The sequence below is a fragment of the Gadus macrocephalus genome, chromosome 7, assembly GCF_031168955.1.
Source record: "Gadus macrocephalus chromosome 7, ASM3116895v1".
Classification (NCBI taxonomy): domain Eukaryota; kingdom Metazoa; phylum Chordata; class Actinopteri; order Gadiformes; family Gadidae; genus Gadus; species Gadus macrocephalus.
The window spans coordinates 25,205,266-25,231,143 of NC_082388.1; the positions used below are offsets into that span (position 1 = coordinate 25,205,266).

The window sequence follows — 25,878 nt, forward strand, 5'->3', positions numbered from 1 at the left end:
GTGCCTGTGCGTGTGTGTGTGTGTGTGCCTGCGTGTGTGTGTGCGTGCGTACCAGAGCGTGCAGCATCCCTTCTGATGGTGCTGTAGTCGTGCCAGTCTTTCCGCCGCACCCCGTCCTGCGCCTCCACTGGGCCCCCGCGGTTCACTACCTGCAACACACACGCCGGGCTTAGCACACACACACTTAACACACACCACGCTTAGCAGAGACTTAACACAGACACACCACGCTTAACACACACACACCAACACACACAAACACACTTAGCAGAGACTTGACCCACGCACAAAACACGCTCAACACACACACACAAATGCACAAACTCACCATGCTTCCCACACGCTTAAAACACACACACACACACTCTCACACACACACACCACAATGCTTATTATCATACATTTAACCCCCCCAGACACACACACACACACACACCATGCTAAACACAAACACACAAACACACAACACTCTTAGAACATGCCAAACACACACACAGTGTGTTTTTAAATAGGCTTGAATAAAAGCAGAAGGCGGACACGTTGAAACCACAACATTACTTTCTGAATTGTTGAACATGATAAACACACTTCCTCCGGTAGCACCTGGGGGCCCAGTTCAACCCGCTCAAACCGCCCACTGGCTGCTGGGAGAGCAGCTTTGAACCCTGCTCCCTCCTCAGCAGGCGCTGGGTTGGAGTTAATGACATCATTCAAACAGACATAAACCCTAAACCACTGGCTGACTGAGGGGGGGGGGGGGGGGGGCAGTGGTGGATTACAGCATCATGACCTCATCCCTCTGCCCCAGATGCTGCTGGGTAATCTGCTGAAAGCCAGATTAAGGAGGAGGAGGGGGAGGTCAGCGACACTTCCCGTCACTATAGCAACCACGCTCTCCCTATGGCAACCCCATCGTCACGATGGCAACCGAACTGTCCCCCATAGAAACGCAATTGTCACTATAGCAACGGCGGTGTCACTTAAGCAACCACGACGTCGACAAAGCAACCCAACTGTCATTCAGGCAACACGATTGCCATGACAACATCACCATCATTATGGCCACAACACCATTACAACAGCCACAGAAACATCTCACCAAAAGCATCACCATGGCGATGACTCCATCCCCACGGCACCACTAACTACTATATCCCGAACCAGACAGTGATGAACCCTGTGAGTTTTAACTAGTGTTAACCAGTGTTAACTAGTGTTAACTAGACTATCTCTGTAACCAGACCAACTAGACAGTGATAAACCCTGTGAGTGTAAACTAATGTTAACCAGTGTTAACTGGGGGTAGGGGGCTCGGCCCAGCAGGAGTGGAGTCTTAAGTCTGTGTGTTTGTATGCAGAAAGTACAAAAAGTACACATAATCTCAATGGAAAACACACTGGTCCAAAAAAATACCAGATCGGTGGACTTTACTTTTAAAATAATAACACAACTTTGCAAAAGTTACATAATTACTACCTTCACTGACCTATTAGCCAATACTTATCTCAAGCACTCACTCATAAGTTATTATGTGCTTTATCTTTTATCTAGCTCTACCCAGAACTACGACCTCTCCTGTTAACACCTCATTGATAGTGAGACACGATATGGATGTTGTACAATATATGCATATATATGTTACTAACGATAGCCTGTCAGTGGCTCACAATATATGGTGATGCATTATGTAGTTGTAGAATGCATGGTGATGTATGACGACGGTGTAGAATATATATGGTGATGTATGACGAAGGTGTAGAATATATATAGTTACGCATAAGGTGTAGGATACCTGGTGACGTATTCGTGTAGAATATGGTATGCTATGTTATAGTTAGGTGAGTGCTACATGCAGCGCTCAACTATTTGGGGGTCAAGCAGCGAGGCTGCGAGACAACCATTGTTATTCGACGTTTCCTATTATTATTATCCTGCCATGGGAGTCTATGGCAGCCCATAGAACGTCTTGGTAAAAAAGAATTGGCACACTGATTCAGGACATTCCCATGATCCCTCACAGCAATTTTGGCGTCGCTAGATCAAAATGTCTAGCGCCACCAACAGGTTAAAGTTGGACATGCATTCATTTTTATAACTTTTGACCCATTCATCCAATTTTCATCCAGTTGTCGTTTTGCTCCATGATGGATTTTCCGCCATCTTGGTCTTTATCAAAAACCTTCAAAATGCATCTCCAATCACAATTTATTTCCAATATCTCAAAACAGATGATCCATGCTTCACAAATGTTAATGAATAGATTTTTCAAATTCAAAGCCGTTTGGCCGCCACAGCCAATCAAGTTTGTGTAAGCCAATTTCTCAGCAGCCCTTCGACATATCATAACCAGACATGGTAAAAAGACCCTTGACATCATAATGGGGACGCTCAAATTTGGTGTCCTTTCACCTCTAGTGTTTTAACTCCTCTCTCTTCACATGAGTATATTTCTAACTTAATGTCAATGTCTGGTGATACTGTCAGATCAACCCATATAGCTAATACATTTTTCTCATGGAAACATCAGAATTTGGTCGCCATGTTGAAAGTTGTCAAAATCAATAGTACATATCCATCGGCCACAAATTCTGTACAATCGTCATGAAACTTGCCCGATATGATCTCCAGCCCAAGCTGAACAAACGCGTCAAACAGGTTTTTCAAAGTCAAAACCGTTTGGCCGTGACAGCCAATCAAACTTGACGGCAAAGCTGCCAAACAGGAAGTAAGCCAATTTCTCAGCAACTCTTTAACATATCATAGCCAAACAGTAAGTAAGCCAATTTATCAGCAGCCCTTTGACATATCATAATCAGACTTGGTACAAAGACCCATGACAGCATCATGGGGACACTCATCAAATTGACGTTACCTTTGACCTCTAGGGGGCACTGTAATAAATGAAGATGTGTTTTTACTCCTTTAACCTCAGGGGAACGTCAAACAGGAAGTGAGCTCATATCTCTGCAAGGCTTTCATGTATCCAAACCAAACTTGGCTCAGTCTTATGACTCTATCTTGATGTTGGCCAAATAATTTGGCGACATTTGACCTCTAGGTGGGCATTAAAACCACAGCGATTATTATAATTCTTTCTACAAATATCAATCAATAGCATACCTTTCATAAGGCATATCGTTTTTGCAGCTAGTACCACTATTACTTCAGCTACTACTACTTCAGCGACTACTACTACTACTTCATTTTTAGCAATGCTTTGCGCTTTTCATTCAGCTGTTACTTTATTTGTTTCCAGCCATTTATATTTTTTTTAAATGGTGTGCATGTTTACATTGTTTACTCCATTTACACTTTTGAACTCTGTTCAAATCCCTTCACTTGATTTAAGCCATTTAACGTTTCTTTATGTCTTAATCTATGTGGCTTTATTAAAACATATTTTCAACCTCACTTTGTACAGCACTCACCGCATTTTCTAGTTAATAATTGTATTAATAACTAGACATTTCCACATTATTGGAATTAATAGTATTTAACATGTGATCTGGGGTCTGGTTTCTACATTATTGTAATCAATAGAATTATGATAACATCTGATCTGAGGTCAGGATTCTTAGTTTTATATTATTAAGAGTATCGTAAGAAAATCTGACCTGGGGTCATGATTCAAAATTATATTATTAATAGTATCATAATAAAATCTGATCTGGGGTCAGGATTCAAGTTCTATTATTAATGGTAACATAATAAAATCTACCCTTGGGTTTGTTATAAATTATTATATTATTAATAGTATTATATAGTACGACTGGCTCCTCTCCGCAAGGATTGGTATCTTGATGTCAACGTGCTTGTGTCTGGAATACGGAGCACCCGACTGCACGCGCTCAGTACGCTCCATGGCTGTGACCTATCAAGGCCTGCCTTGTCTGGAGGAAGGAGGAGGAGGAGGAGGAGGAGGAGGTGGAGCTCAAAACAAACAGCTATTTACTCGAAGAGCAACTTTTACCTACCAGGAGGTCGACTTAACCTCCTCCTCCGCCACCTTCTCCTCCTTTTCATCCTCCTCCTCCCTCACCTCCTCTTCTACCTCCTCCTCCTCTAGTGATGCTGCACTCTAAGGAATTTGGATAGATCCTCAGAGGATTTAATCCCGTTTATTTTCCGGTCGAGGAAACTGAAGGGTTACTCAATGTTTCACAACAGGTCAAAGGTCAACACAGAAGATTTCCAAGCCAGTATCAAAGCCGTGAGGTCAGGCACAGCAAAACAACAGGGCTCCGAACCTGGACATGATCAGCAGAGTATATGTCGTAACAGGGTGGATGCTGCAGAGAACTCTGCACACCGATGTCACAATATTAAGGACGTTTAAAAGGAACATATTTATATCTGTAGCCAACTGAACCCTCACACTGAACCCTAAAACTGAAGTGACTGAACCCTCACACTGAACCCTAACACTGAAGTGACTGAACCCTCAAACTGAACCCTAACACTGAAGTGACTGAACCCTCAAACTGAACCCTAACACTGAAGTGACTGAACCCTCAAACTGAACCCTAACACTGAAGTGACTGAACCCTCAAACTGAACCCTAACACTGAAGTGACTGAACCCTCAAACTGAACCCTAACACTGAAGTGACTGAACCCTCAAACTGAACCCTAACACTGAAGTGACTGAACCCTAACACTGAACCCTCACACTGAACCCTAACACTGAAGTGAGTGAACCCTTAAACTGAACCCTTACACTGAAGTGACTGAACCCTCAAACTGAACCCTAACACTGAATTGACCGAACCCTCACACTGAAGTGTCTGAACCCTCACACTGAACCCTCAAACTGAACCCTCACACTAAACCCTCACACTGAACCCTAACACTGAAGTGACTGAACCCTCAAACTGAACCCTAACACTGAAGTGACTGAACCCTCAAACTGAACCCTAACACTGAACCCTAACACTGAAGTGACTGAACCCTTAAACTGAACCCTAACACTGAACCCTTACACTGAAGTGACTGAACCCTCAAACTGAACCCTAACACTGAATTGACCGAACCCTCACACTGAGGTGTCTGAACCCTCACACTGAACCCTCAAACTGAACCCTCACACTGACTGACCAATAGGATAGGTCTATAGCTGATCATGTGACCTCCTACAGGTGATCATGTGACCTCATACAGGTGATCATGTGACATCCTATAGCAGATCATGTGTATTATTGACTTCATAATAATTCATAATATATACCAATAACATTTGAAAATATCGATTAATATCATTGTAATGTAATATCTTATTTTAAATTGTCATATTATAGTGTAATATAATATGTTAATGTTTTATATTGTAACATAATATGTTCTTATAATTTAAAATAATATGTTCATATTTCATTGTCATAAAATACTGAGAAAATGATTGATATCCAGTAAACTCATTCTGTTGAAAGGTTCAAAGTTTAGGTCCAATATAATCCAGAGGAAAGGAGGGGTTATCGTGAGTGAGTGAGTGAGTGAGTGAGTGAGTGAGTGAGTGAGTGAGTGAGTGAGTGAGTGAGTGAGTGAGTGAGTGAGTGAGTGAGTGAGTGAGAGATCGAGAGCGTGGGTGTGTTTGTGCAGGCGTAAATAAACCTCCACCTGAGATTAAGCTAGTGGCTAGGTGTGGTACCTGTGTGAACAGAAAACTATTGAGTGATTTAGAAGACGCCTTTATCCAACAGGTAGACGTTAGACCATACAGAGACAGGTCATTCAGGAGGATGAAGGGGTTAGACAGTACAGAGACAGGTCATTCAGGAGGATGTAGGGTGTTAGACAGTACAGAGTCGGGTCATTAAGGAGCAGGTAGGGGTTAGACAGTCCAGAGACAGGTCATTAGGGAGCAGGTAGGGGTTAGACAGTACAGAGACAGGTCATTAAGGAGCAGGTAGGGGTTAGACAGTACAGAGACAGGTCATTAAGGAGCAGGTAGGGGTTAGACAGTACAGAGACAGGTCATTAAGGAGCAGGTAGGGGTTAGACAGTAGAGGGACAGGTCATTAAGGAGCAGGTAGGGGTTAGACAGTACAGAGACAGGTCATTAAGGAGCAGGTAGGGGTTAGACAGTAGAGAGACAGGTCGTTAAGGAGCAGGTAGGGGTTAGACAGTACAGAGACTGGTCATTAAGGAGCAGGTAGGGGTTAGACAGTACAGAGACAGGTCATTAAGGAGCAGGTAGGGGTTAGACAGTACAGAGTCGGGTCATTAAGGAGCAGGTAGGGGTTAGACAGTACAGAGACAGGTCATTAAGGAGCAGGTAGGGGTTAGACAGTACAGAGACTGGTCATTAAGGAGCAGGTAGGGGTTAGACAGTAGAGACAGGTCATTAAGGAGCAGGAAGGGGTTGGACAGTACAGAGGCTGGTCATTAAGGAGCAGGTAGGGGTTAGCGGTCATCTTGCTCTCAGATTATGCTTAATCAAACCCAGAACGATTTAGCTGGGAGTCGACCATCACAACACACACACACACACACACACACACACACACACACACACACACACACACACACACACACACACACACACACACACACACACACACACACACACAGCAGGGCAGGGCAGGGCATTAGCGTGGTGTAGTTAATGTGCGGACCGCCAACACCCGACACTTTCACATCTCCCCAAAGTACGGTCGCAACTTTTTCGTTCTAGGGGATTTCCTGACCAATTGGAAGAACTTCCTGGAACAACATGACATATACTTCGTGTGACGTGGCTCTCTCTCTCTCTCCAACCGGGGTGTCTCCAGGTCTGTAACCGGACTTCCTAGTCTCACACAGGAATGTCTCGGACCGCGCTGTCGCCTCATCTCCAACCGGAATGTGAGGTCTCTGACCGGGGCTGTCTGGTCTCTGCCCGGGGTGTCTGGTCAGTGGTCTCTAATCGGGCTGTCTGGCCCCGAAGGGGCTGTCTCTAACCGGACTGTGTCCTGGTCTCGGCTGGATAGCGGTATCGTTGAGTCCCAGACCCCCAGTGTGCACAGACCCGCCTCCCCTCCATAGCAACTGGTTGTAACGGGGGGTCTGATGGGTCTGAAGGTAGTGGTTTAAGGGGGGTTATAGCAGATGAAAGGCGGGTACCTGGATTTGGGGGACGCCAGCCGGTCCTTCCACGGGGTCCGTGCTGTCAAACACCCGGTCTTTATACAAGGACCAGAGACCCACGTTAGGCACGAAGAGTAGAGCCGCCACCAACAGCCCAACGATCTGCAACAGACGCTTCTCTTTCCGCCTCATGTCTCCGGCGGGGGAACCAGGAGGAGGTGGAGGAGCCGAGAGGAGTTCAGTCTGTCGAGCAGGGTGGCAGGGCGACTGGGGAACTCCAGCAGGGCGACGGTCTAACTTCAGTCCACCGAGCAGGGCGACGGTCCTCCGATTGTCTGCAGACACTTCCGCCACAGGAGGAGCGACGCACTGCGCCGACGCGGCGGAGTCCCTCCGTCTGTCGGAGCAGCGGCGAGACAACGGGGGAGGTGGGGTGGCAGACGCCCCCCAAAAACAACTACTAAATCAAACTAATTAATTGGATATATAAATAAAATAAGTTATGGTTCGGTTCCGTGTTGTCAATTGTTCAACGACACTTTACTGTGTAGAAAGGAATGTCAGTGACACCGTGATGACGTCATGATAACTACATAAACAGACCGTCAAAGACGCGTCGGTTCCTCAAGGGACTAATTTCATTGATTGTAATGTTCTGTGTCGTTGACTTGACTCCAACTTAGTGCTGAGCAGAATATTGACTTTCAACTGATCAACAGAGCGATACATCGATGCGATATCCTTCCCCATCTCCTCCTCCACCTCTTCATCTCCTACTGTACATTAACACCAGTTTGACTACCTCAACAACTCTTTCAGAACGTGTTGGACCGTGTGAGAGCCTCCTCTAGAGGAGGAGAGGTTCCTTTAGAGGAGGGGACTTTATTGTGGTATAGGAGTTGGGCTCACTTGCTTCAAGGTGTTCACATAATTGTATAGAATCAGTCCGATTGTGGGTTTGAATAGTTAGATCGGAATAGGCGGCATAAATAGTCCTTTCCTTGTCTCCGAGATCGTCAATGACCAGGTTGTATTTCCCCTGTGTTTGCTCCAGAATACGTACAGCGGTGTGTTTGTTGAACGTCATGGAGACAGAGCCATCGATCTCTCAGGTCAGCAGCAGGCGGTCGGAGACACTTCAACAGCATTCAGTTCACGTTCAGACAGCAGGACCTTCTCCTGCTCACTGCTGTCCATTAGCTTGGCCTCCCTTCTGCTCGCTCCTAAGACTGTGTGTATTAACATCAGTACGGGGGGGGGTCTGGGGGGCAGGTCCCGCAGCGCAGCGCGGCAGAGAACAGGTAAACAGTGTGTGTGTGTGTGGGAGGAATAGGAAGAGGAAGATGGAGAAGAAGGTGGAGAGCAGAGCAGTGAGAGATGGGAAGCACTGTGGGTGGTTATGATGAGAATACTACAGGGGTTAACAGTGTTTCTCTGTGAAGGATGACTTCAACCGGCAGGCTGCCTGCTCCACTTTCCTCAACATTCTCAAAGGTTTCTTCGAAACCACTTCTAACAGGTGGGACTTTTGGCTTGTGACGGTCTTTGTTTCCAAAAAGAAATCCCTGGTTTCCTCCATGAGAAAAGAATTACCAACTACACACCTCCCCCATGTTTGGTGTGATGAAGAACTGAGTTCTGTTTATCACTAACCATCACTAACCTAAACATCACTAACCTGAAAATCAATAACCATCAGATACCTAAAAATCACTGGCCTGACCATCACTCAGCTAAACATCACCAACCATCACTTACTTAACCATAATTAAGCATAAAATCACTAAGCATCACTTACCTAGCTATCACTAACCTAAACATCACTAACCATCACTTACCTAGCTATCACTAACCTAAACATCACTAACCATCACTTACCTAGCCATCAACAACCAAAACATCACTAACCATCACTTACCTAGCCATCACTAAGCATCACTTATCTAACAATCACTAACCTAAACATCACATATCAAACCTTCACCTACCTAACCATGACAAACCTGACATTGAGTACCATCACCTGATGGTAGGTCAACCATATATTTGGGTAGTAGAAGTGTTTTGAAAGGGTGTGTAATGGCCCATCAACATCCCAGCTGGTGGGGGAATAGCAGGCCCAGGGTCTCCTGAGTGGGCCATGGCATCGTTCCTAATGGAACCCAACTCCATGGGACAGCTGTTCTCTATCACCCTGAGACTTAATTAGGCCCAATCCCATTTCTACCCCTTACCCCTTCCCCTTACCCCTTCAAAACAAGGGGGAGGGGTAAGGGGAAGGGGTAAGGGGTAGAAATGGGATTGGGCCATAGGCTGTTTCCCAATGTGAAGGAAGCATGCTCAACGGCCGCCCTTTTAAGGACGCTACGTCATTGAGCGCCGACAAGCACTGTTCCAATGTTGAGGACACTCGACAAGCGAGTAGCTTCCAGAGGTCGTTCCAAACTCTGAACGCTACGAACACTAGGCAGCACTCTAGCCTCAACTCCACAGGACGCGACTAGCAATGAAGTGTTCTAGCAAGGCTGCAGCCTACACTTTGGGAGAACAGCCATCGTCTGTGGCAGGCTGCCTGCAGATCCCTTGAACCCTGCCAGCCTGACTGAGGACCACAGTCCTTCCACTGCTACGCTGTTAGCTTAGCCGCTACGCTGGCTGTCGCTCTCACCTGGTCAGCTCCATACCAGGATAGCAAATATGTTTCTATGAGGAGGGTTAACTTCCTCCAGCCACTCTGCTCTCCGCTTCCTGTAGCCTCTCAGGGCGGGACTTCCTGTTCGATATTGTTGAGTCCAATGCACCCTTACCCCTTCAGTCCTCAGAAAGACTACAGCTGAGACCTCACTACTGTAGAAACTACACCTCCAAGAAGGGGTTAACCATTGCCAGGGTTACGAGGGAGGATCAAAACAGGCAAAGTTCCTTGATCAAAAGGGAAGAAAACACATGAAAACATCGAAACAGGTTCCCTGCTCCTGGCTACAGACTAGAGATGCATAGGCTGGGAGGGGAGAGGGGAGGAGACAGAAGGAGAGAGGAGATTATTCAGATAGAGAAGAGACAGAAGCATAGAGAGAGCAGACAGAAATAGAGGAGAGGGAAGGAGAGGAGACAGAAGCATAGAGGACATAGGAGAAGAGGACAAAAAGAGATAGAGGAGAGAATAGGAGACAGAAGCATAGAGAGGGGAGAGGAGACAGAGACAGAGGAGAGGGAAGGAGAGGAGACAGAGAGATAGATAAGAGGAGACAGAAGCAAAGAGGAGATAGGAGGAGAGGAGAAAGAGAGATAGATGAGAGGGGAGGAGAGGAGACAGAGATAGAGGAGACAGAGAGATAGAGGAGACAGAAGCATAGAGGAAAGAGAGGAAAGAAGAGAGATAGAGAGGGGAGGAGGGGATGTAGGCGGGAAGAGAGGAGACTGAGACCATAGGAGATCTCTCCGTGAAGCCGTTCCACTTTACACACCAGAGAACAGCAGGAGAACCGAGAGGTAACCCAACTCTTTTCCAGACGCCCACGGTCACCAGGGACCTGAAGATGCATGACAGATACCCTGTGGAGCCCAGATGTACCCGCCTCCCCGTTACCTGTACACCAAGACCAGCACAACGACGAAGATATGATGTGGTGGAGGGGAGGACGTCAGAGGAGGGGAAGAGACATATTTTTTTGTAACTAAACAACCAAAAATGTCCCCCCTCCTCTCTGCTCCCTCCCCAAGTTCTCCACCATTGAGAAGTGTTGCGTTCACACACCCGTGATTGACGAGCCAAATGGATTATCCCAAACAATCAGGGGAGTGATGTCCTCGTTGGCCAGAAATTAACCAGAGCAGTCTCAAAACAAAATGGGCTACCACAGAAGCAGGCGAGGGAAACAGATATTCTCTAACAAATGGCGTCCTCTGGGACGAAATGGGGACTCAGTTGACAGCTACCTGGGGTGGAAGTGACCTCAATGCGTCCTACCTTTCCCTGGGACCATGACTTCCTGTCTGGGTTTACCTAGCTTCCCGCTAAGGGTAACATGACCACCTAGGTCACTCAGACAGGTAGACATTCAACTTAATTATTTAAATGATTTAATTAAACAGATTAATTAACTTTTTTTTAACTAAAATAGGCTACCAAAGTCTATACTCAAATAAAATATAGGTGCAAATAATCGACACTAAAAGGCCATCTATATTTTATAATCTATATTGTAGTCTAAACTAACTGAGCAACTCTAGGCAGAATGTAACTACGCTAGGCTAATGCTCCTATAAAGTCCTCATATGGCCCTGAACACATTCATACAGTAATTGAATGTGACAGTTCATCATAAATTATACAAACTATAAAACTCATGACTTAATGGACCGTAACCATGGCCTCATGTCAGGTCTCAATGACAGCTCTACACAAAGCAGGGTTTTAGTGCCCCCTGTGGCAGACTGGCACTATAACACCCCCGGCACGATGACGTCAGGCTTAGCTGTTCCCTCACACTTAGCTTTTGCCTTTGCCTGCAAAATATTTAAGCTTTCGGGATCAAACCTGATGGGTACCATAATAAAGAGGTTTTCACTGTCCATGTGAAACTCAATTTTAAAAGGTACAACAAGGAAATAGAGACGAGAACTTTCCGTTTCTTCCATGTCAATGCTTAGACAAACTCGAAATGCCTAGAGACACAAAGATAAAGAATGCATATAATTTGATGAGATATTTGAGAAAGGGTGTCTGATCAATTGTGTAACATAGAAGAAGATTTTTACAGAAGATTCTCAGTGGTAGCGTTTCAAATATTGCAGGGTCCAATAAAAACAGCAGTGTGTGTGTGTGTGTGTGTGTGTGTGTGTGTGTGTGTGTGTGTGTGTGTGTGTGTGTGTGTGTGCGCGGACAGTGAAAGACTAATCCTTGGAGGGAGCGCATCATTTTTTATTTAGAACCAAGGCACTGCAAGCCGATTCCATGGAGGAACCTCACCTGAAATCGCTTTTATCAGTGCCGAACAATCCAGCCTGGGCATTGATTTATTTAATTACTCCAATTTCAAATTCGTCTGTATAAACATCACACTTAATCTTGACATAGAAAGGAAAGATACACGTTACTATAATAAGGCGAATCATTGTTTCCACTCACTCTTATAAAGGACTGACATGATTGGCATTTAAAAGATATGCCTCCGGAGGGACTAGAAGACGGCGAGGGAAGAACTTCGCCCAAACGATCACGAATGTGGGCGCCACTTAACGCCGACATCCGACGCCTGCTGGGCGATAGTGGTACTACCATCGTAGAAAACTAGAAAAATACAATACTCATTTACTGTTCTAATGAACAGTTCAACGAGATAACAAGTAGACTTCAGAAAAAACCGGACAGTTTTTTTGGGGGTAAGCCTACACCACTTTCAGTAACCAAATAACCACGGGTCAAGACCCATGCCATCCAGACATTCCCAGATGTCCATCAATAATCAATAACAATCAATACTCATGGTGAGGATGCCAATCCAGTTGAAGATAAATTCAAAAATGTTTATACATTATATATATATATATATAAATATATATATATATATATACACAGAGAGATTAGCTATGGCTCTTAGAGGCTACACAGTTTCTGATCCTTCCTGGTTTTCAGGCTCCGCCCCGCCAGGTGAGTCCAGGTGGATGGACACCTTGACGTCGAAGGAACCTCCGTCAGACTCACCTGCTCCCGCCAGCACGGCTACCTCACCTGGTTCTGTTAGCAGGCTCTGACTAGCTCCCTTCATGCTAGCGGCTACCTCACCTGGTTCTGTTAGCAGACTCTGGCTAGCTTCCTCCAGGCTAGCAGCTACCTCCACTGGTTCTGTTAGCAGGCTCTGGCTAGCTTCCTCCAGGCTAGCGGCTACCTCCTCTGGATCTGTTAGCAGGCTCTGGCTAGCCTCATTGATGCTCACCACTACCTCAATCGGTTGGGGTAGCAGGCTCTGGCTAGCTTCCTGCGTGCTGACCCTAGCGGCACGCCCCTCCTCCTCTGTGGGGTAGCGGCATTGAGTGATGAGCGGCGGCAGCGGTATGCTACGCGCTAGCTCCTCGATGTGGCGCACAAGCTCCAGCGTCTTGGACTGCGTCATCTTGGCCAGCTCCGCCGTCTTGAACTGGGTGACCTTGGCCAGCTCGGCGGTCTTAGCGGAGGTGATGATGGGGATGCGCTTGGCCACCTCGAAGGCCTTCTGCAGCTTCTCCAGCCCCTCAGAGTGGAAGAAGTCGTTGATGGCGGCCTCGGTCTCCTTCAGGTGGGTGCACACTTGGCAGAGGCGCGTCACGTTGAACACCATGGTGAGGGCGAAGGTCACCAGGCACACGCCCACGTAGAAGAGCCCGAGGCCGCCGCTGGTGTACGCCACGCGCACCGTCACCGTGTAGGCGTGGACGTCGACCGCGTCCTCGCCACGGAGGGCCAGGCAGGTGTAGCGGCCGCGGTCGGAGAAGTAGACGTCGGTGATGTTCAGCGTTCCGTTGGCCTCCACTCGCCACCGCACCTCTGCTGGACAGAGCCAATCAGGGATCAATACCTCAGCCCAGAGCCAATCAGGGATCAATACCTCAACCCAGAGCCAATCAGGGATCAATACCTCAACCCAGAACCAATCAGTGATCATTACTTTAACCAAGAACCAATCAGTAATCATTACTTAGAACCAATCAATGATCATTACTTAAACCAGGACCAATCAGTGATCAATACTTTAACCCAGAACCAATAAACATTCATTACTTTAACATAGAACAAATCTATAACCTTTACTTTAACCCAAAACCAATAAACAGTCATTACTTTAATACAGAACCAATCTATAACATTTACATTAAGCCAGTACCAATCAACAATCATTACCGTAATCCAGAACCGATCACTTATCATTTCTTTAACCCAGAACCAATCAGTGGTCATTACTTTAACCCAGAAACCAATAAGTCATCATTCATTACCTTAACCCAGAACCAATCAGCGATCAATGCTTTAACGTAGGACCAATCAGTGATCAATACTTTAACCCAGAACCAATCAGGGATCCTTACTTTAACCCAGAACCAATAAACAGTCATTACTTTAATACAGAACCAATCTATAACCATTACTTTTTATCCAGTACCAATCAGTAATCATTAACTTATACAAGAACCAATCATGGATCATTACCTTAACCTAGAACCAATCAGTCATCATTACTTTAACCAATAACCAATTAACATTCATTACTTTAACCAAGAACAAATCTATAACCATTACTTTCCTAATGAATTGATTATTTACTTCTACATCTGGCCATTGATAGGATCTTAACTCTTGAATCAAAATCTAGACAGAGGTCGACGGAGGGGTTATGTGATGTTCCTACTGGCCTACGGTACATAATAAAAGGACTTTAAAGACGCATCAGACAGTGTTGATGTAGCTTACCTCCTCCCTCTTCCTCCAGCAAGAGCCCTTTAGGGTTGTACCAATGGAAGTCATCGTAAACGCCCGTGACATTGCACTCGATCAGCGCGTCGCTTCCCTCCTTCACCACCACCACCTCGCCGTTGAACGGCGCGCCATCCCGTCGTGCCTTCAGCACCGCGTCCTGCGCGGCGGTTCGGTTCTGCGCGCCTTCCGCGGACGTCTGTGTCACCGCCGCCCCCAGGAAAGTGCCGAGGAGTAGGAGCAGGAAAAGGTCCGGCCTGCGGGGATTCTTCACATGCATGTCGGAAACGACTTTGAGTCAACAGCTGATGTCTAGATTTGCAGAACCTGTAAAACAGCAGCCGCAGCCATTGTTCAAGGCCTACATGCGGCGAAGCAGCCATTGCAGCCTCTGGGGATAAACTAGTACTATACTAGTGCTACTACTATTATAACATTTACATCCATGTTATAGTAGGCCTAGGCCGATTCCATCAGCCTGCATTGGCCTTAATGTAGCTTATGTGTGTGTCGCTATCCGTTCATTGTATCATATCCGTTCACTCGACTCATAACAATACATTTTGTATATCACACCGGCAAATCTACTGAAAGGAGTTCAACTCACGACCACACGTTACACAATTATCACCGGTAAGTCTACTAATGATGTACAATATCGAGAGGTTACAAACCATTTCGCGGGACGGAATTCCTGGTCAACAACAAACACTCGAAGCAAAATCGGACCTCCGGGCTGAGGTCTGCATTTCCTGGTTACCTGATAAGGGGCGTGGTTTACACGATGACGCGGTGTAGGCGGACACAAGAGCCAGCAGCTGTAGGAATCAAAAACAAGTGCCAATGGTTAATGTGTTTCATATATCTCTATTTAAAGACATTCATTGCGACTTTGTGTTTTTAAAGACTCTTCATAATTGGAATAAAATTCGTAATAATAAAAATGTATTTGCAAGTTAACATTTCAAGATGAATATCAGTTCAGTGTTCATATTAACTGATTTTAGAATGGAAATATAACCATTGAAGAAAAATGTAGTAGCTATAAATAAACAACTACAGATACACTACAACTACATAATAAAGTAAGTCAAATAAGTAAGAAATATAAACAAACAGATACTGTAAGCAGTAAACCTTTGAAATATAGACACATTTACATTTGCACAATAATGTACACGATATTCATATTATCTGCATACACGTTAGGCTTATATACAATAAATAATATAGCCGTATCTGTAACCTTTAGTACCAGTAGGAGGCATATACATTTTCTACACCGACACACATAAGGATAGAGCAGTATACAACTATAGGGGGCGATAGGGGGCAGCCTCTCCAGTGCTAAGCGGTGGGAGAGCATTTTATGACCAGAGAAGAAGTAATAATCAAAACATCCGTGACGTGGCTGATCGAGTGATCAATCTTTGCGGACAAAAGAAGAGTTTTAATTGATCAGCCCCTAAGGTAACTTCATGATATTTAAATACACTAAATCTATTTGAACAGGCCAGTCCTCTGATGTGTTCGTGTTAAAAGTATCAGCGTCACGTGTGAACTAGTCGTGATCTCAGACAGCCAATCATCTTTTCGTGGATGCTCAACATATCATAATTCATGAAGTAATCATAAAGTCTCTGCTCAAACAACACGGCGTCTAAGATATCAAATAGGACAATTGAGCATAAAAAAATGTTCTTCAAGAATTGGCGCAGAGAAGCAGTTATGAAAAATAGGGGTTGAGGAACAATATATCCACCAACCTATCGACAAGCCGAGCTGGTTTACTTTTAATTGACTGTCCTCTTCACTGTCGTCCTTTGACATGTTTGAGTAATCGAGGAACAGGGGAACCCAAGCTTGTGTGAAGGTTATTGTGACGTGTTATTGAAGAATTGGCAACATGCAGTGATTATGAAGTGATTTATGACGTAATTATGAAGTACGTGATTATGACGTGATTATGAAGTGATCATGACGTGATCATGAAGTTTCTCAATGAATCAATCTCTCAATCTCTAGATTGACAAGTCTTGTATATAGCTCATCAAAACACTAACTTTATATTTTTTCCTTCAATGCTATTTGGACTCATGGTAAACATCCACATGAATGTCCGGATATTGTGTGATTGGTAAAGTATGTGTGGTCCTGGTGGCACAGGGAGGCTGTGAGGACATGGCTGAAGCTGGACCCCCTGGTGAGATGGAGCTGAGGGTCTCCCCGGTCGGGACGCCTGACCCGCCCCCAGCAAGGTGGCCCCTCCCTCCACACACATTTATCGAATCAAACTTTATTTACACAGAGCAAAGTAGCAAAACAAGGCAGGAACCAACGTATACGGTATATAACACTAAAATACATGATATAACTGAAGTCAAACCACTTTATATATAACACTAATACATTTAAAGTAGATGAAGTTAAACCACTTTATATATGACACTAATACATAGTAGATAACTAAAGTTAAACCACTTTACAACACTAATACATAGTAGATAACTAAAGTTAAACCACTTTACAACACTAATACATAATAGATAACTAAAGTTAAACCACTTTACAACACTAATACATAGTAGATAACTAAAGTTAAACCACTTTACAATACTAATACATAGTAGATAAGTAAGGGATAATCACCGAGAGGCAGGGCAATAAACAGTTTGATATGCCTGGCTCGTTGACTCAAGGTGGACTGTTTAACGTCCACCTTCCACGGGCAACCTGCCGGGTTAAGGTCCTCCTTCCTGCTAATCGGAACCAAGTATTTTTTAAACAAAGTAGAATAACTAAAGTTAAACCCCTTTACAACACTAATACATACTAGACATCATCATCTTCTTTCTGCACATGCATCACAGTATATTCATATTCAAATATTACTCTCAGAGCTTTCATTACAGTTATTAAAGAAGATACACGAGTATGTACATATCGATACCAACTAACCGGCGGTTACCCTGGCAGCACCACAGACGTAGCCCCCACCAGAGAGGGGCGGCGGAGGCCCAGGGAGCACCCTCCATCCCCGGGCCCCCAGCACAGCCCCGGCCCCTCCCCAGAGGTTCAGCCCACCCAGGTGGGTAGCCCTGGTCCAGTGTGTCTCAGGTCCCTGGCCTCCGGTCAGGTCTGTGTTATTACCGAGTGTAATAAGTATGGTTATGATAATCCTGATTATTGTTCATTGTTATTATGATGATATACACCCGGCCCCCCCCCCCCTCCTCCCAGGCCCTCGCCGACTCCAGCGGGGGATGGGGCTACTGGGGCAGCTGGGGGAAGACCCTGCTCTCTACCGCCACCGCCACCGTCAACACCGTGGGTCAGTCTGCAGCACCGCGCCTTGACGTCCCCGCCACCGCGCCATGACATCACCACCACGCTATGAGATCAACACCATCACGCTATGACATCACCACCACGCTATGACATCACCACCACGCAATGACATCACCACCGCGCTATGAGATCAACACCATCACGCTATGACATCACCACCACGCTATGAGATCAACACCATCACGCTATGACATCACCACCACGCTATGACATCACCACCACGCTATGAGATCAACACCATCACGCTATGACATCACCACCACGCAATGACATCACCACCACGCTATGAGATCAACACCATCACGCTATGACATCACCACCACGCTATGACATCACCACCACGCTATGAGATCAACACCATCACGCTATGACATCACCACCACGCTATGAGATCAACACCATCACGCTATGACATCACCACCACGCAATGACATCACCACCGCGCTATGAGATCAACACCATCACGCTATGACATCACCACCACGCTATGACATCACCACCACGCAATGACATCACCACCGCGCTATGAGATCAACACCATCACGCTATGACATCACCACCACGCTATGACATCACCACCACGCTATGAGATCAACACCATCACGCTATGACATCACCACCACGCTATGAGATCAACACCATCACGCTATGACATCACCACCACGCAATGACATCACCACCGCGCTATGAGATCAACACCATCACGCTATGACATCACCACCACGCTATGACATCACCACCACGCTATGAGATCAACACCATCACGCTATGACATCACCACCGCGCTATGAGATCAACACCGCGCTATGACATCACCACCGCGCTATGAGATCAACACCATCACGCTATGACATCACCACCGCGCTATGACATCACCACCGCGCTATGACATCACCACCATGCAATGGCATCACCACCGCGCTATGACATCACCACCGCGCTATGACATCACCACCGCGCTATGACATCACCACCATGCAATGGCATCACCACCGCGCTATGACATCACCACCATGCAATGACATCACCACCGCGCTATGACATCACCACCATGCAATGGCATCACCACCGCGCTATGACATCGCCACCACCACGCCATGACATCACCACCACGCTATGAGATCAACACCATCACGCTGTGACGTCACCACCATGCTATGACATCACCCCCATGCTATGACATCACCCTCACCACCACCACCACCACCACCACCACCACCACCACCACCACCACCACCACCACCACCACCACCACCACCACCACCACCACGCCATAGTGTTGAGTGTTGTGGTCCGGCCAGCTGTGAGTTGGGGTCTGACTGTAGGTGTGTGTCGTGTTGTCCAGGTCAGGGTCTGACTCAGGTGATGGAGAAGGCCGAGACCTCGCTGGGCCTCCCCAGTCCTGCTCAGCTGTCCTCCCAGGTCCAGAAGGAGGAGAGACAGACTGGTAACCATTGCGACAGGTATCTTGGCAACAGACCGGTGACCTAGCAACATGCTGATGTGCCCTGTACTGATTGATTGCTAGAGGCCCGAGGCGAGCCGGACGGCGAGAACACAGAAGGACCATCCGCTGTTGCCATGGGAATGCTGTCGTCACTCAGCAGTGTGGTCCAGCGTTCCGTAAGGACTTGCCCCCAAACCTAGACACGTTCCCTCTCCCCTTAAGCCACGCCCCTTCCCCCTAACACGAGGCCTCTCCCCTTGTGGTTGTTATGTCAGCAGGACCTCAGCCTAACCTTGTTGTTGTTGTTGTGTCAGAGTAAGACGGTCCTCTCCGGCGGTCTGGACGCCCTGGAGTTCCTGGGGAAGAAGACGATGGACGTGATCGCCGAGGGCGACCCGGGCTTCAGGAAGACCAAGGGCCTGATGATCCGCCCCTCCACGCTGTCCCAGGTCAGCCCCCCCCCCCCCCCCCCCCCCTACAACTCCTCTCCTCGCAGTCGTGTTGTCACCCGGGCTGTGTTGTGATGTCATCCGGGGTGTGTTGTGATGACATGCAGTGTGTGTTGTGATGTCATGCAGTGTGTGTATTGTGATGTCATGCAGTGTGTGTGTTGTGATGTCATGCAGTGTGTGTATTGTGATGTCACCCGGTGTGTGTTGTGATGTCACCCCGGGTGTGTTGTGATGTCATCCGGGGTGTGTTGTGATGTCACCCGGGGTGTGTTGTGATGTCATCCGGGGTGTGTTGTGATGTCATCCCGGGTGTGTTGTGATGTCATCCGGGGTGTGTTGTGATGTCATGCAGTGTGTGTATTGTGATGTCATGCAGTGTGTGTGTTGTGATGTCATGCAGTGTGTGTGTTGTGATGTCACCCGGGGTGTGTTGTGATGTCATGCAGTGTGTGTGTTGTGATGTCATCCTGGGTGTGTTGTGATGTCATCCGGGGTGTGTTGTGATGTCATCCGGGGTGTGTTGGGATGTCATCCGGTGTGTGTTGTGATGTCATGCAGTGTGTGTGTTCTGAGGTCATCCTGTGTGTGTGTGTGTGTGTTGTGATGTCATGCAGTGTGTGTGTTCTGATGTCACTAGGTTCTACGGGAGGCCAAGGAGGAGGAGGAGGAGCAGGGTCCTGGGGGTCCTGGGGGTCCCGGGGTTGCCGGGGGTCCCGGGGGTGCTGGGGGTCCCGGTCCAGAGGGCAGGAGGACGGCCCACTATGGCCGGCTGTTTGACGAGTTCCACGGCCTGGCCCACCTGGAGGCGCTGGAGGCCCTGTCCAGAGAGAGCCAGGCCAAGGTACCCCCACACACCCACCTGGTCTGAGGGTTAGCATGTGTGTGTGTGTTTTCGGTGGGCTCGGTGCTAGCCAGGGTCTCAGCTGTGTGTGTGTGTGTGTGTGTGTGTGTGTGTGTGTGTGTGTGTGTGTGTGTGCTAGGTGGGCTCAGTGCTAGCCACAGTATCAGGGGAGCAGCTGGTGGACCTCAGAGAGGAGCTGGACCGGATCAAAGATGCCTTCACCCTGGAGGAGTTGGACGATGACGAGCTGGACGACAAACAAGGTGACACCCCAATAACATGCAACTACAGCCCCATAACGTGTAACTACAGCCCCTTAACGTGTAACTACAGCACAATAACATGCAACTACATCCCCATAACATGGAACTACAGCACAATAACAAGTTAACGGTGGTTCTATCTGGCTCTTTCCAGATCTAGAGTTTGAGAAGGAGCTAACAGAGGCCTTAGCCCGGCTGGAGATCTCATCGGCTGAGCGTCTCGGAGCGGTACGGACGCGCACCAAAACTCAACACTTGAATACTTTGATAACACTTGGTAGTTGATAATAACAGGAAGTAGTTGTTAATAGCAAAAGACATGTGGGGGGGGGGGGGGGGGGGGGGGGGGGGGGCGGTAGCTCAGTGGTTTGACTTGTAAGATGTGAATGTATGTGTGAATGGTAGCAAGTCGCTTTGGACAAAAGTGTCAGCAAATGTAAACCCTAACTCATAGGTTGCTTCAGGTCATAACCCTAAACGTAACTCATAGGTCTCAGCTGCCAGGTCCTTAACCTTAGCCCTAACTCGTATGTCTTAGCTGCCAGGTCCTTAACCCTAACCCAAACTCGTATGTCTTAGCTGCCAGGTCCTTAACCCTAACCCTACCTCGTATGTCTTAGCTGCCAGGTCCTTAACCCTAACCCTAACTCGTATGTCTTAGCTGCCAGGTCCTTAACCCTAACCCAAACTCGTATGTCTTAGCTGCCAGGTCCTTAACCCTAACCCTAACTCATATGTCTTAGCTGCCAGGTCCTTAACCCTAACCCTACCTCATATGTCTTAGCTTTAACCCCTGACCCTGACCCATACGCCCTGCAGGCCTGCAGGAGGGCCGGCCAACAGCTTGCGGAGATGAGCACAACAGAGGAGGAGGTAAAGCAGGAGGAGACGAAACAGGAGCAGGAGGGGGAGCAGGAGGAGGAGGAGAAGAAGAGGGAAGAGGATGTGTCTAAAAGATTTTCAGTCGAGGTACACAAATCTTTGTTAAATAATACACGTGTATGTTGTAGCAGCTCTAATAGTGTTATTATGGGATTATGTGTATTATGTTATATACTGTTATTATGGGATGTTATTACTGTTATTATGGGATGTTATAGTGTTACTATGGTATGTTATAATGTTATTATGGGATTTAATGGAGTGTTATTATGGGATGTTATAATGTTATTATGGGATGTAATGGAGTGTTATTATGGGATGTAATGGAGTATTATTATGGGATTTAATGGAGTGTTATTATGGGATGTAATAGTGTGTTATTATGGGATGCAGGAGGTGCACACAGCCGCTATCAGGAGCCTAGCTGAGGTGACCGCCCACTCCATCCAGCAGCTCCTCAGAGCAGGAGAGAAGACCCTCCTCTGCCTCCCTGAGCAGGAGGGGCAGAGCAGCAGCCTGGAGCAGAGCGGCGCCCTGGCTCAGTGAGACACACGCACACGCAGGCACACACACGCACACACACACACACACACACACACACACACACACACACACACACACACACACACACACACACACACACACACACTCACGCAGGCACACAGACACACACACACGCGCGCTCACGCAGGCACACACACACGCTCACGCAGGCACACACACACACGCACACGCACACACATGCTCACGCAGGCACACACACACACACACACACACACACGCTCACGCAGACACACGCACACACACGCACAAACACACGCTCAAACACACGCTCATGCAGGCACACACAAGCGCACGCACGCGCGCACGCTCACACACACACACACACACACAAACACACACACACGCACGCACGCGCGAGTGCACACACACACACACACACACACACACACACACACACACGTATACACATACGTACGTACACACACACACGCAGAAGTATACACATGCATAAATCTACATGTAATGTCTCTAGTAAAGAATTCTATAACTTTATGTCTTAAAATATAAATTTTGAATGTCTTCATTTCAGAGTGACACTTGTTTTGTGTAAAGAAATCTCTCTGCTGGCCAAGAAGTTCACTTCCTGTCTGACTTCCACAGGGGTGAGTCCTCTTAGATATACTCTGCTCCTCTAACTATTACACAGTACTCATATACCTATGTGTAATAGTTAGAGGTCGATATATTAGTACTGTGTAATAGTTAGAGATTCTCTAACTATTACACAGTACTAATATATCTACCTCTCACTATTATACAGGACTCAGCTATATTATTCTTTCAGTACGTGTAGTATGTGTGTGTATCAGACAGTGTGTGTATCAGTCTTGGTCCCAATAACGTTTTGATTGACAGGCCAATGAGAAGGGGGAGATTCTGAATCCTCTGATAACAGGTGTCTTCCTGGAGGTAAGCCACTCCCCCACTTTGCATGCTGGATAGCTCATAGAATACGTTCTACATAATATATATATTAATGCTGTCAAGCGATTACAATATTTAATCACGATTAATCGCATTAATGTCATAGTTAACTCACGATTTTTTTCTATGCTAAATATCCCCTGATTTCTTTGTCCCATTAATTTTTCTCATTTTAATGCTCTTAAAAAATTGCGTTAATCGTGCGATAAAAAAATTAACGCCGTTAAAATTGGTTTGCGTTAACGTCGTCAATAACGCGTTTAACTGACAGCACTAATATATGCATTCTATATCTTTAATGTGTATGGCTCATAGAATACATTCTACATCTATATATACATTCTATATCTTTAATGTGTATGGCTCATAGAATACATTCTACATCTATGAATGAATTATATATCTTTAATGTGTATAGCTCATAGAATACATTCTACATCTATGCATGAATTATATATCTTTAATGTGTATAGCTCATAGAATACATTCTACATCTATCTATACATTCTATATCTTTAATGTGTATAGCTCATAGAATACATTCTACATCTATAGGCCTATAGATATACTAATCCTCCTGTTGTTTGCCAGGCGTCCAACAGCGCCTCCTACCTGCAGGACGCCTTCCAGCTGCTGCTGCCCGTGCTCCAGATCTCACACATCCAGAGAACATCTGGGGCCGGACAGCCATGACCAACCTCTTCTCCTCTCCTCTCCCCCTCTCCCCCTTATCCCTCCTCCTCCTCTCCTCCTCTCCTCCTCATCTGCCTCCTCATCACTCCTCCTCTCCTCTCCTAATCTCCCCTCTCCTCCTCATCTCCTCCTCATCTCTTTTCTCCTACTCATACCTCCTCCTCATCTCTGCTCTCCTCTCCTTCTCTCTCCTCCTCTCATCTCTCCTCCCCCTCACCCTCCTTGTTTCTTCGCGTCTCTTCTCTTCCTCTCCTTTCTGCTTCTCTTCATCCCTCACTTTTCTTTCACTCTGTCCTTCCTAATCTGCTGCCTCCTCTCCTCTCCTCTCCTCTCCTCTCCTCTCCTCTGCTGCCTCCCCTCCTCTCCCCTCCCCTCCTCTCCTCTCCTCTCCTGTCCACCAGAACACGACCTTGAGATAAAAGTTTACAAAAACGTGTCCAATTACTCAGGGGAAACCTGCTGGTCGATCGCTATCGAATACTTTTATGGAATGGAAAGCTGTTTGTATTGCAGAGATGAAAGGAAAGACTAAGTACAGCTTTGATCACATCATGTAATGGAGTTTTAATGTATGCTGAGATGGTGTTATTATGGGATGTAATAGTGTTATTATTAGGACATCATGCCGGTGTAAAACCCTGTTCCTCCATCCACACTAACTAAAGGGATAGTTTCACTTGCACTACTTTCTGTCGAGATGCTACAGTATTATTAGGGAAGGTTTGATAACAAGGACACACGAGAAAAAAACCAGGCCTCCGTTTGCTGAAGATGGGAGGGATCCTTCTCGTCAGACGACGGAGCAAAGTCCATGTGTAATAGTTCAGAGAGAAATGGAATTATTCCAAAAAAACAGGATGGCTCCCAGACTGCTGTTAAACATTGAGTTAGAAATGGAGTACGGTTAATTCCACTAAATAGTGTTTATTGTCATGCATTTGGTGTACATACATCTTTGGTGTTTTGGGAAAATATTTGAATGTAATAAATGTTTTCCAAATAAAAATCCTTTGCTCAACAAAACGGTTGCATATGACTGAATTTAAATTTAATTTCTATATCATTAATCCCAGACGGGACACTTTGGGGTTGAGTGATCTCTCATATTTTTTCTTGATGTTATTCAATACAATTACACAGGAACAGACTGACAGGAACATAGTAACGGTACGCAGTCCGACAATGAGGTGAGAGGGGCTGTGAAGAGAGTGGTCTGTTATAGGCCTACCAGTATCTCTGTACTGTTCAACCCCTAGCACCATCTTGATTGTCAAACACCATGGTTTCCTGCGTTCTGGTGAATTTTTCTTTGATAATGTAAAGAGAAACATAATCAGTTCCGACGCCATGTCACAGCCTATTCCACCGGCCACCATCATCATTGTGACCATACACTCTCACAGAAACTGCATGGATCCATGTCTTGGAGATGTTCACTCAGTACTTTATAAACAATACCGGCATGTTTCACAAGTTCACTTTAATACTTTGAATTGTGTGTTTTATCGTTCATTGTCATAGCAGAGTGGAAGGAGCAGGAAGAGTAAGCATTTCACTGCTGGTTATGCGTGTTATAAATGCACTTTGGATGTCTTAGTTCCGAGGCCCACCGCGAGAGGCGCTGCGGCGACCGGCAGCTCAGCCCCTCGACGCTCTTCTTCTGTGTTTCTTTGATTTCCGTTTTACTGGGCTGTGAAGCTAACGGTGTTAGCATCATACAACATCCGCTGAACCCGACCAAACACTGCCGTGCTCCAGGTAAACAACTTATCCTTTCACAGCTTCCAATTATAATTTATTAATGTCGGATGTAAAGCCGAGCATTGACCCTCCATGTTGGCGTCTGTCTGTCTGTTTGAGCTGTTTAAATGTAAACGTGTAGAGCTAACACTGGCGGCTACAACGAGAAACACTTGTGTTAAAGAGCTACGAAGCTAAGCTAGCGTGAGCTGC

At 46.4% G+C, this 25,878-nt stretch overlaps 3 protein-coding genes across 7 annotated transcripts in view; 1 reads left to right on the top strand and 2 right to left on the bottom strand.

Annotated features, from left to right (window-relative positions):
• Positions 1-7,439, bottom strand: part of LOC132462039 (polypeptide N-acetylgalactosaminyltransferase 10) — a 23,428-nt gene extending 15,989 nt beyond the window's left edge. Inside the window, exons 1-2 of the mRNA XM_060057592.1 lie at positions 7,098-7,439; positions 53-149 (exon numbers count right to left, since the gene is read on the bottom strand). Coding sequence (XP_059913575.1) covers positions 53-149; positions 7,098-7,253 — 253 coding nt within the window. The 5' untranslated portion in view covers positions 7,254-7,439. The remainder of the gene's footprint in view (positions 1-52; positions 150-7,097) is intronic.
• A 4,524-nt stretch (positions 7,440-11,963) lies between these two features.
• Positions 11,964-15,309, bottom strand: LOC132462052 (microfibril-associated glycoprotein 3-like). Of its 4 annotated transcripts, none has more exons than XM_060057615.1 (3): positions 15,186-15,309; positions 14,509-14,779; positions 11,964-13,587 (listed from the first exon to the last, which is right to left on the bottom strand). In XM_060057615.1, the coding sequence occupies exons 1-3, from the start codon at positions 15,186-15,188 to the stop codon at positions 12,668-12,670; spliced, it is 1,194 nt and encodes a 397-aa protein (XP_059913598.1). In that variant the 5' UTR covers positions 15,189-15,309; the 3' UTR covers positions 11,964-12,667. The 4 variants fall into 4 exon arrangements, with proteins under 4 accessions (XP_059913598.1, XP_059913597.1, XP_059913596.1 ...); XM_060057614.1 differs by having other exon boundaries at positions 11,964-13,590; XM_060057613.1 differs by having other exon boundaries at positions 14,509-14,838; positions 15,186-15,300.
• A 513-nt stretch (positions 15,310-15,822) lies between these two features.
• On the top strand, positions 15,823-24,948 carry fam114a2 (family with sequence similarity 114 member A2). 2 transcript variants are annotated; one of them, XR_009526714.1, is made up of 16 exons: positions 15,823-15,981; positions 16,678-16,769; positions 17,488-17,599; positions 17,752-17,842; positions 19,205-19,306; positions 19,388-19,482; positions 19,621-19,755; positions 20,396-20,599; positions 20,739-20,862; positions 21,017-21,090; positions 21,682-21,831; positions 22,138-22,286; positions 22,838-22,910; positions 23,164-23,217; positions 23,824-24,014; positions 24,067-24,948. XR_009526714.1 is itself a non-coding variant. In XM_060057611.1 (15 exons), exons 2-15 carry the CDS (start codon positions 16,693-16,695, stop codon positions 23,923-23,925), a joined length of 1,542 nt encoding a protein of 513 aa, XP_059913594.1. In that variant the 5' UTR covers positions 15,823-15,981; positions 16,678-16,692; the 3' UTR covers positions 23,926-24,948. The 2 variants fall into 2 exon arrangements, 1 of the variants encoding a protein (XP_059913594.1); XM_060057611.1 differs by having other exon boundaries at positions 23,824-24,948.
• The last annotated feature ends 930 nt before the right edge of the window (positions 24,949-25,878 follow it).